At 45.2% G+C, this 10,409-nt stretch overlaps 1 protein-coding gene across 1 annotated transcript; it reads left to right on the forward strand.

Annotated features, from left to right (window-relative positions):
- Positions 1-2,480: 2,480 nt before the first annotated feature.
- On the forward strand, positions 2,481-4,589 carry LOC147996928 (uncharacterized). Its single transcript, XM_087610309.1, has 4 exons — positions 2,481-2,643; positions 2,851-2,969; positions 3,069-3,168; positions 4,445-4,589. The coding sequence occupies exons 1-4, from the start codon at positions 2,631-2,633 to the stop codon at positions 4,525-4,527; spliced, it is 315 nt and encodes a 104-aa protein (XP_087466435.1). The 5' UTR covers positions 2,481-2,630; the 3' UTR covers positions 4,528-4,589.
- Positions 4,590-10,409: the final 5,820 nt, after the last annotated feature.

The raw sequence follows: 10,409 nt of genomic DNA on the forward strand, positions 1-10,409 counted from the left end.
CACTGAAGCCTTCCATGTCCCTCTCTCTCAGCTACGAGTCTGCAGCCATTGATACCACTGCAGAAGCTTCCTCGTCCTTTAGAGTCAGCAGGAGCACGGAGCATCGACTTCCACATAGTATATGATAACAGCATGGGCCATGAACATCCACCTGGCCTCTGGTGTCAGCACGTGCCTCAGACCTCAGCATGGTCTCCAGTACAAGTAAAGTCCATGGGCACCAACACGGTCACCAGCAGCAGCCCAGCCCATGAGCATCAGCATGGTTTCAGATAGCAACACAGACCACAGATATCTGAATTGCGTTTGATGGTAACACAAGCCAGCTCTGCCCCCAATCTGCAGCAGGACTCCAGACCCCAACATGGTCCTCAGCATCACAGCCTATGAACATCCATCCACATGGTCCTGTATGGCTACATGGGTCGTCATGGACCACGGCATGTCCCACAGCTGCCACAGAACCATAGACCCAAACATGGCCCCAGCAGCAGCACAGACACCTGCATGACTTCTGTGGTAACTTGGGCCACAGACACTGGAGCAGGACCATGGACTCAGATATGCTGCTCCCTCATCCCTCAACCTCCATCCCCCTCCCCCACAACCTGCGGCAGCAGGGACCACAGACATCACCACAGACATCACGGCCTCAGGTGGAAGCACAGGCCATGCACATCAAGCCTCCGGAGGTTGCTCAGGCCTTGGGATGGAAATGGTTCAAGCCGTCTCCACTGCACACTCTCTGCTCCATTCCTCCATCTTTCTCACCCCTCCATCAAAAATTCATTCATCGAAGTGGCATTGAAAACAGCATCTCATCATTATATAGTTTTGCCCACACAGCTCTATATGCAAATACTCATGGCCATGAGTCACTGGTCTCTCTCAGGGCCTCTGGTCTCTAAAGCACTGTGAATACTGGACTTCTTCCATGGCAGCCATGCCTCAGGTTTTCATCTCCAATGGTGATGTCCTGCTCCCAGACCTGGCTCTGCTCACCGGCTCTTTCTTCTGCTTCAGCAGCTCATAGATGGAGCAAGTGTTGTAGTTGACCAACGCCAAGCAGTGGATCTGGGCCCAGATGGCTGACGAGTTGGTCAGGTCAACCCACACTGTCGTGGACTTTTCTGAAGTTCCCCCTACCCTGCTATGTTTCAGACTTCTAGTAGCAGGCTTACCCCCTCTTTTCCTAGGTAGGAATACTTACTTCCTTTCCTTAGGATGAGACTTCCAAAGTTTCATTAGTAAAGCATTTGGCTGACTGGCTTTGGGGTATCTGTTCCTGTCTTTACCAATCAGTTCACATCTGCTTTGAGGGTCCTCTCAACTGACCAGTTTTTATTGACTGTACCTTGTCTTTGTCTCATTCTTTCTGTCTCCCATAGGTCTGTCATACTGTTCTGATCCACCCTCTCTAGGAATTCCCCAGGATCTTTAGCTTTCACTGCATAATGGGCAAGACCAGTGGTTTCATCCTCAACCCTTACATCAACCTCACAATCCATCTCGCTCCCACACCGGTCCCGCACCTGGAGAATCCTACTTCCCACTAGAAACTGTGGAGCAGTCTGTGCTCCTGCAGTCTGGTGTCACGACCAGAGATAGCCTTTGGCTGTGCATCTACTAGCTGTAGCTCTGCCTGACTACCCTGGTTGTCAGTCTGTGCCAACCTGGCACTGTTTCTGACCTCAGCTTCTGCTGTTATCTGTTGGCTCATGAGTAAGAGCCTACTTCCTTGTCTGCCCCTTCTCTGAGCAAGTGCAGCAGGGCCATGCAACAGCGGCAGCTCAGTTCATATACTCCCACTACTGATTTGCTTGCTATCTTCAATAAACAACATAGGCTAGCCCCGGATATGCCCTACAGAACCCTTATCCTCACACAGCCCATTCAGTCCATATCCACACACAGCCCATTCAGTCCAATCCTCTCTAGTGCCCTGTCCACTATCACACTAATTATTACATAAGCTGAAACCTCAAAAAATCTCAGAGTATTATTATCAGAACTCAATGGTAAGTATTTAAGAAAGCCTCAGAGGACTGCCAGCAGCAGCAGCTTATACTGACACAGAACAAAGAGGCACACGGGTCTTGGTGTTAGGGTTGTGCTAGCTGACAGCAGATGGGCCCACTCTGTTCATCTACCTTAACCTTCCTTCTCTGTTCCACCATCTTCAAAGGAAAGAAATGGACAGGAACCTCCCCTCGCATCAGTACTCACTCTTCCAAACTGCAGACTCCCTGCAAGAACAATCACCTCACTGTAATCACCTCCGACACTGACTCTGGAATATTCCCTACACCTGAGCAAGGAACTAAGCCAACCAAAAAGTGAGAAACACAATGTGGGATTCAGGAGTGACACTAAGGATAGAGATGAACATTTCACAATGTCCAGCCTATGGGTGGGACTTACAGCCAAAGGACCTGGTGATATTCTTTGTGAATAAGACAGAGCTCAAGACAGAGTTCCAAGGCATTCACATATTTGAAGTCAGGAAGAAAAAGAAACAAGATAGGAGAAGCAAGGGAAGGATGATGACTTAGCGCTGCTGTTTGGCAGGAAGATGCAAGCCTGTGTGGTGAAGAAAATAGTAGGAAAGGCTCAGAGACCGACTGGGACAGATGCGTCTGACAGGTAACATCATAAGAGGATAGATAATTGGCCACTGAGTTTCGCAACTCGAAGGCCATTGACACATTTGATCGCAGGGCAACTATAGGGACAAAGTTCGGTTACAGTAAGCTGAAGGGAGAAGATAAGAAAATAGCTAGTGTGAGATGACAAAATACAACTGAAACAGCTGAAAGGGGGAAACACTTTCATTTGTTCTCTGTTTCGAAGCTGTTTATCCATGGTCACGTGATCCTATTGCATCCGGGCCTGTAGTAAGGAAGAGCACCATAGAAGAAAGACAGCAGAAGAAAGCTGCCCGCATCCGGTCACCAGGGAAACAAAGTAAGGTAAAGGGCAGAGGTCCCAGTGTACTCCTCAAGGACATGCCCTCCCAGTGAGCCAACTCCTCCCCACTCTACCCCTACCTCCTTATGCTTCCACCACAGGATTTTGACCAAACCTTCAACACAGAGACTTCTGGAAACACTCCAGATTCAACTACAGCAAGGGCTCCATATCCTCAGGAAGAAAAGTATCTTGCAAAAGGTAAGAGGTCAGGGAAGTGTACAGGGCCTGAGGAGATCAGTGAGACTCAGGGTGGGTGATGCAGAAACACATGCACTTCCCCAGATGAGCCAGGAGACCAGAGGTCACCAGAGCAGTAGCTCCATCTGGATTTGTGTGACTTACTCCAGCTGCATTGACACATCAGAGCTAGCAGCACAGAAGGCAGAATCCACATAGTGCTGGGGGGTCTGAGTCTAGCAAAAAGAATGATATAATCTAAAGTACTGACTATGGTGTTACTCAGACAATTGAGCCAAACCTTGGAAGTCCTAAAGAAGAACTCCTGAGGAGGTGTGTGTGTGTGTGTGTACTGGGACCAAAAAAAAAAAAAAAAGACTGTGGAAGGACAGGCAGGGTAGGAATGAGGTCATTGGGAGCCAATAAGAAGCTGGTCTGAAAGGAAGACCAGAGGTCCTGAGCTGACTAGGAAATCAGTCCTCAACCACATTAGTCATGCTCCATTCTTGTCAAAGGACGTGGATGGCTAGCAAGACTAGTTACCAGAAAGAAACTGCAGCAGCCACTGCTTGTGGAAACTGTCAACAAGACTGGGAAGATGCTTTAGTGTATAGTGGGTAAAGTGCTTGTTATGTGAGCATTGGCTCTCCAGAATACATATAAAAACCAAATATGGTGGCATGAGTCTATAGACCCAGAACTGGTATTGATAAGACACGTAGGTCCTACGCTCACTAACCAGTGACTCTAGCTGAAATGAGATCCAGATTCAGTGAAAGACACTATGTCAAAAAATAAGGCAGAGAGTGATAAAGGAAGACACCTGACAGACCTCTGGACTCTATGCACACAATAGATCAAATGTTCTCTCTCTCTCTCTCTCTCTCTCTCTCTCTCTCTCTCTCTCTCTCTCTCTCTTTCTCTCTCTCTCTCTCTCTCTCTCTCTCTCACACACACACACACACACACACACACACACACACACACACAGGATGAGGAGGCAGGGGGGAAGGAGGGGGAGAGTGAGAAAGAGAGAGACACAGACAGAGAGGCATAGCCTAGCTTTGGAGACTGAGTTTACACCAGCTTTGCAACAGCCCTAATGTGGGCGCATTTGAGGTAAGACTCTGCCTGTTAAGGCAGAGATAGGCGACCTTTCCTAGCCTTCAGAAAACCATCCTGTGACACTCTTCCAAAGCAGTGTCACCTTGTGCTTCATGATCCCCAGACATTCAAGCGTGGGTTGACAAATAATCAAAGGAAAATCTGAGCACAGAAATCCTCTTTCCTTCTACAGAAATTGTTGGGATTTTTTACCCAACTCCTCTCTGTTCAGAAAAAGAGCTTCTCTCATTCTTTAACATAAATCAACAACCATAACCCCCAACTCCATAAGCCTGTACCTCCATATGTGGCCTAATGGAAGGAAGCACCGTATCAAGGTGAGACTTCCACATCAGTGCATTGTAGGCTTGGGGGAGAAATATAGATAAGAGGTGTTCTATGTCCTTTGCTGTCTCCTAGATACAGTGAGTTCTTGGTTTGCATGGGCCTTCCTGGCCCATATGACAAATTCTCAGTCCTCAGGGTGGAGTTGTTGGGAGGTAAGAGAGCACTGGAGGCCAAGGTAACATGTGTACCTTACAAGCATTAGGACCTGAATTGGCCCCTAGTTCCTGTGTAAAAGATAGAGGTGGTATTGCACCTTGGACTCCTAATACTGAAGAGACGGATGTGTAGTCTACTTGACTGAGCTACAGGCCAGAAAGAAGCCTGTCTCAAAAGTGTATACATAGCGTGAGTAACACCCAAAGTTGACCTCTGGTTTGTATACATATGCACATACATACACATTCACAAGCATGCATGTGTACCTGCATGAACATATGCATCCAAGAGTATACCTGTGCGCGCGCACACACACACACACACACACACACACACACACACACACACACACACACACACACACACAAAGGGAGGGGAGGATCCTAGTGAGAGATTTCCTGGTCTTTGGGAAGTATCTTGTGTGTGTGCATGCACACACATATAAGCTTTTAAAAAACTTATTTTAATAAGGGTTCTTAAAAGGCTTTAACCTCCCTTGTAGCCCACCACCACCACAGGTAGTGGAAAGAAAAAGTCAATAGGGCAAAGGGGGATCGGACCTGTTTAGAATTAGTTCTTTGGGGCGATTTCCAAAATCTCTGTTGTTGGAATAGCAGCAGTTCAGTTCAAACAAAGGAGCAGTTGTGCTGGCAAACACCATCCAGCAAAGGCAGTTTGATCCAGAAGAAGCTGCAAGGCTCGGCTAGTTGGCTTGAGTCCATAGAAGATGGCGGAAGCAACTGGAACACCACCAGAAGTTCTTCGGTGTTTCTTTCTCTGAAGTCATGACAGACAATGACCAGTGAAGAAGGCAAGGTGAACTGATGCCACACCATTGTCCCACATGTTGGGCTATACTGATACCCTTTCCGAACATCACATGTCCTCTCAAGCATCCACACTAGCAAAACATCACTGTGCCCCTTTTCCAGGCAGCTTCCAGAAAAACATCACATTTGTTCTCAGCAAAATATCCTCCCACATGTCTGCTTCAGCAGAAGCATCCTCTCATAAGACAGTGTCCAGAAAAACATCACACGACACAACTGAGTTGCCAAAGAAACCAGAAATTCCCACTTCACACACGTGCATGATTATTAGAACTGTCAACCCCAGGGTTTCATGCATGCTAGACAATGCTGTAGCGCTGAGCTGTGTTCCCAGTACCCAGATGAAGCAGCTCATGGCTGCCTGTAACTCCAGTTCCAGGGATCCAGTCCTGGCTTCTGCACATGGACTCAGGTAGACACATACACATAAAATAATTTTTAAAAAAAAAATAAAAATTAAAACATGCTCATTTTTATCAGCTCCTAAATCTTTTCGTGAGCCATCAATAAGCACCCACCTGTTTTCTCAGTCACTTATCTGTTTCTCAGAAATACACACAAGTCAAGGGTATTTCATTTTTAAAACACCCTTTTGCCCAGAAAACGTGGGCAGCTACCATGTCTATTTTCTCTTTTTATTTAATCCATGTGTTTGGCATTCATTAGAGAGAGGTTGGGAGGGAAATACTCTATTTCCTTACAACTGTTGTTAACCTGAAATTAAAAATAATTCTGTCACTGTTGTTTCATTGTTGAAGTCTGAACCTAAGGCCTCCTGCTGACAGTGACTTCCTTACCACGGAACTACACTGCCAGCCTTCTTTTTAGTTTTTATGTGCTGAGATCAGGTCTCACTAAGTTGTCTAGACTAGTTTTTACCCCCTCTCAGTAGCCCAAGATAGCCTCGAACTTGCAGTTCTCCTGCTACTTCAGCCTCTAGAATGCCTACCACCTCAGACCTGTGCCATTAGGCCTCGCCTCTCTTTTCTACTCTCTTTTCAACTCAGAACAGAGTGCAGCTAACCCCGTCTTATCCATGTGTTCTGATAATCCAATGTTATCAATCTAAAAAAAAATAGCAATAGCTGTTTCCTGTTTTATCTCTATAAAAACAAAAGTCTAAATGAGCATTTAGAAATGAACAGAAGGAGAAAGTGTGGTGTATGCACTCGATGGGATACTATTTGGTCTTCAATTTGAGGGGAACCTGCCAATTGCAATGATGTGCGATAAGTCAGGCAGAAAGATAAATATTGTATGATTCCATTTACACGAGGAACCTAAAATAACCCAACTTGAACCAGATACAGTGAACACGCACCTGCAGTCCTTATCTACTTGGGATACTGAGGCAGGAGAATTATTTGAACCCGTTGACTAAGGCCAGCCTGTGCAACACAGCAGGACCACATCTCAATAAACAATGTAGACTCTGCCAGGGGCTGGAGGAAGGTGAAAAACGGAGGGGTGACAGCTCAGCTCTGGGGACGGGTCAGCTCTGTTCCACACAGCACACTCTTGTGGCTAACAACAGTACAGTACAACTTAAACTCCTGAGTGCTTACATGAAACCTACTTACATTACTATAAAAATAAAATATGAGCATAATAAAAGTCTGGGAATTGATGGACGTGCCTATGACATTAGCCGTGCTGTTTATTCAGGGTGGACATTTAGCTCCAACTCATTAAAGTTATATACATGCGAAAGGTTTAGTACTTCATGACAACCACACATTGATAAAGTCGAATTGGGAGAAAGAAACTGTGTTTCTCTACTCAATCTTCTCTAATTCGTGTCTCAAAAATATACTCTACAATTTAAAATTATGTGTGTGTTTGTATGTGTGTTGTGTATGTTGGTGTGTGTGTGTTTGTGTGTGTGTGTGTGTATCATGCTAAGACTTCCTCCTTTCCAGTGCACAGTGGCATTTGAATATAGAAATTGACCAACTCTGCTTTAATATTTGGATTTACTGCTACTCCTGAGTCATGTCTATGCTTAGGCCCTTGTCTTTGTGAAGGCTTTTAATTTTACTAAAGACTCTTTAAGGATATTGTTTTCATGTCTTTTAAGTTTAGAATTAATCTTGTCTGAATATATTTTCTCTCAACTGTCTGTTTAGTTTTCCAGCTTAATACACCACCACCACCACCACCACCACCACCACCACCACCACCACCACCACCACCACCACCACCACCACCACCACCACCCCAGCTGTCGTCACAGAGGACAGAGGAATGACAATCATCCTGTAAAGTCTCCATCATTGTCCTCTGTAAGACTCACAGTCTCTGAAATACTTTCAGGAGTGTCCTGAGTTCCATTGCCAGCATCCAGCATGTTTCAAAATACATGCGCAGCCCCTTTTAGCCATGACCTAGTTTTTCCAGGCAAAGTTACACCCACGGGCTATTCATCCAGGCTTTCACGGGCTGTGTGCATGTTCTCTGTTTGTCTCTCGCTCTTTCCCTCTCCTTCTTCCCCTTCCTCTCTCTGTCCCAGGTGTGTGTGTGTGTGTGTGTGTGTGTGTGTGTGTGTGTGTGTGTGTGTGTGTGTGTGTGTGTGTGTGCAGGAGGAGTTTTGTCTAGTTGTGTGGGTGCCTGGATGCCCATATGCCTTGAGACTTTGTTGGGGGATCCAAAGAGACCGCTAAATGACTGAATCATTTGAGGATCTCTTTCCAACTTCTGCAAACTTGCAGAAACAGGACTTCTCTGCTTTCTAACCAGTCATGAAAGCAGCTAGAGATAGAAATTGTAGTGACTTCTAGGATGAATGAAGGCAGGCAACTCCTGACTTTTTTTTAAAGGCATCTGAGTTAGAAAGTCTCTTGATTATACTCAAACCCATTGTCTACTTTTTCAGGCACTCACTGTGCCTGTTTAAGAAACCTTTCCTTCTTTAAGACTCAGCACCCAGAACTCATCTTGTGAGTTACATGTTTTCAATCGGAGCACAGATGGACAGGATGACAAAGGCGGTTCTATCTGTGAGGACAGCTGTTTGTTCCCAGGATGGAAATTCCTAGTACAAAGCCGACAATGCTCTCCTTGTATGCCCTTTTCTGCTTCTTCAAGCCACTGGGCCCCCACCACCAGAGCCATGGTGGCAGTTTCCAGATCTCTGTTGCAATTATCTCTGGAGACACCAGCTACCTGTCTTCATCCACACAGACAAGCATCAATAAACACACATGTTGTCCCTTTGGCTTTATCTGGTTCTTACTTTTCTTGAATGAAACTGGAAATAAGATTCCTGTAAACCTTTGAGTGTGCTGGGTCCTGTGAGGAGGGGACTACTGAGGACCAAAGCCAGGGTCTTCTGCATGCCGGAAAGTGCTCTAACCAATGAACTACATTGCCAGCTCCTGTGAAGTCTTCTATAATTTCATCTGACCATGATTCTTGATTCTTTTTCCCTTATTCCTTCTTTCTCATAATGAACAAGAACAAAGATGAAGGGGAAAAAATAGACCCAGATAAATAAAATCTTTAGTGGTTTTGATTTTTTTCTTCAACTTTTCTGTGGTGTTTCACATGTTTGATTTTAGAAGTTTTTTTTTTCTTTAGTAAAATAAGAGGTGGAAGAAATGCTTGAGATATTTCACAAAAATGCACAGTTTTCTGAATATATCACATCCTCATATTTTCCTATATAACTACAGGCTATTTATTGATCCCCATGGTTTTCTGGCTTTAGCCTTCCTTGGTTGATGGTTTGCTCATGGTTTTCTCTTGTGGCCATCAAGATTCTCACATCACTGCTCACCTGGTTGTCACTCATAAGACTTAAGACAGACAAAGTCGATCTCCGCTCACTCCTAGGATAAATATCTAATCACTACATTCATTAGTTACTACCTTTGGTCAGAGATTAAGAAGTTCAATTGAAAAAAATAGATTTACAGATCTTTGAGCAAAAAAAGCTCTATTTAACTAAGTAACCAATTAATGGTTGGTCCTGAGGATTGTATCAGCATGTAAAGTGGTCACATGCTTCTTAAAGCTTATTTTTTTAATTATGAATGCACGCTGCTGTCTGTGGGCATGCTATGCATCAGCACAGGAAGGCATGTGGAGACCAAACAGCAGCTTTACCCAGTTAGTTCTCTCCTTCCACCAGGGGTTCTGGGGATCGAATCCAGGTCACCAGGCTCATATGGCAAGTTGCTTTTACCCAGCGAACCACCTTGATGGCCCAAAGAGCCTTTCAGTGGGATGACACCGGGCAGTAATTTGGATGTAATGTGAGCAGGGCGCTCCCCGTGCCCTGGGCATGTGAGAGCAGAGCTGAAGCAGCACTGGCCTGGTGCCCTTTTGAAAGCTGTGCTCCTCAGCAAGGATGGAGACTTTATCCTTAAACAGAATATAAAACGTGTTTGTTTTCCACTCTGTCAACTTAGTGATGCTTAAAACATAATAAAATAAAATATCATTTCTGCTGCACAGAGTTGATTAAAGTGTCATGGGATGTTTTAAATAGGAGAACAGAAAATCGAAGATGGATCTTCATGAAGGACCATGAAGTCTTTAGTTTTGCTTAGTAAAACGGGGTGTTGCACAGTCTGCCAGATGTGCTGCAATGTAAACTGAGGCGGGGGATGGAGCGACAGGGTAACTCCATCCTTGGCGCATTACATTAGATGAACAGAGCCCAGACTATGCAGCAGGACTCCAATCAAAACAAAATCAAATGAAGCCGGCAAAACCAATTAAAGGCAAGGCAGGAGAAACATATCAGGCATTTGAATCCAACTTTCAGCCACTGGCCTCAATAAGGAAGGGATAAAAATAGAACTTCAGTCTGGATCTCACTGC

Source organism: Rattus norvegicus, chromosome 1 (genome assembly GCF_021556685.1).
Source record: "Rattus norvegicus strain SHRSP/BbbUtx chromosome 1, alternate assembly SHRSP_T2T, whole genome shotgun sequence".
Taxonomy (NCBI): Eukaryota; Metazoa; Chordata; class Mammalia; order Rodentia; family Muridae; genus Rattus; species Rattus norvegicus.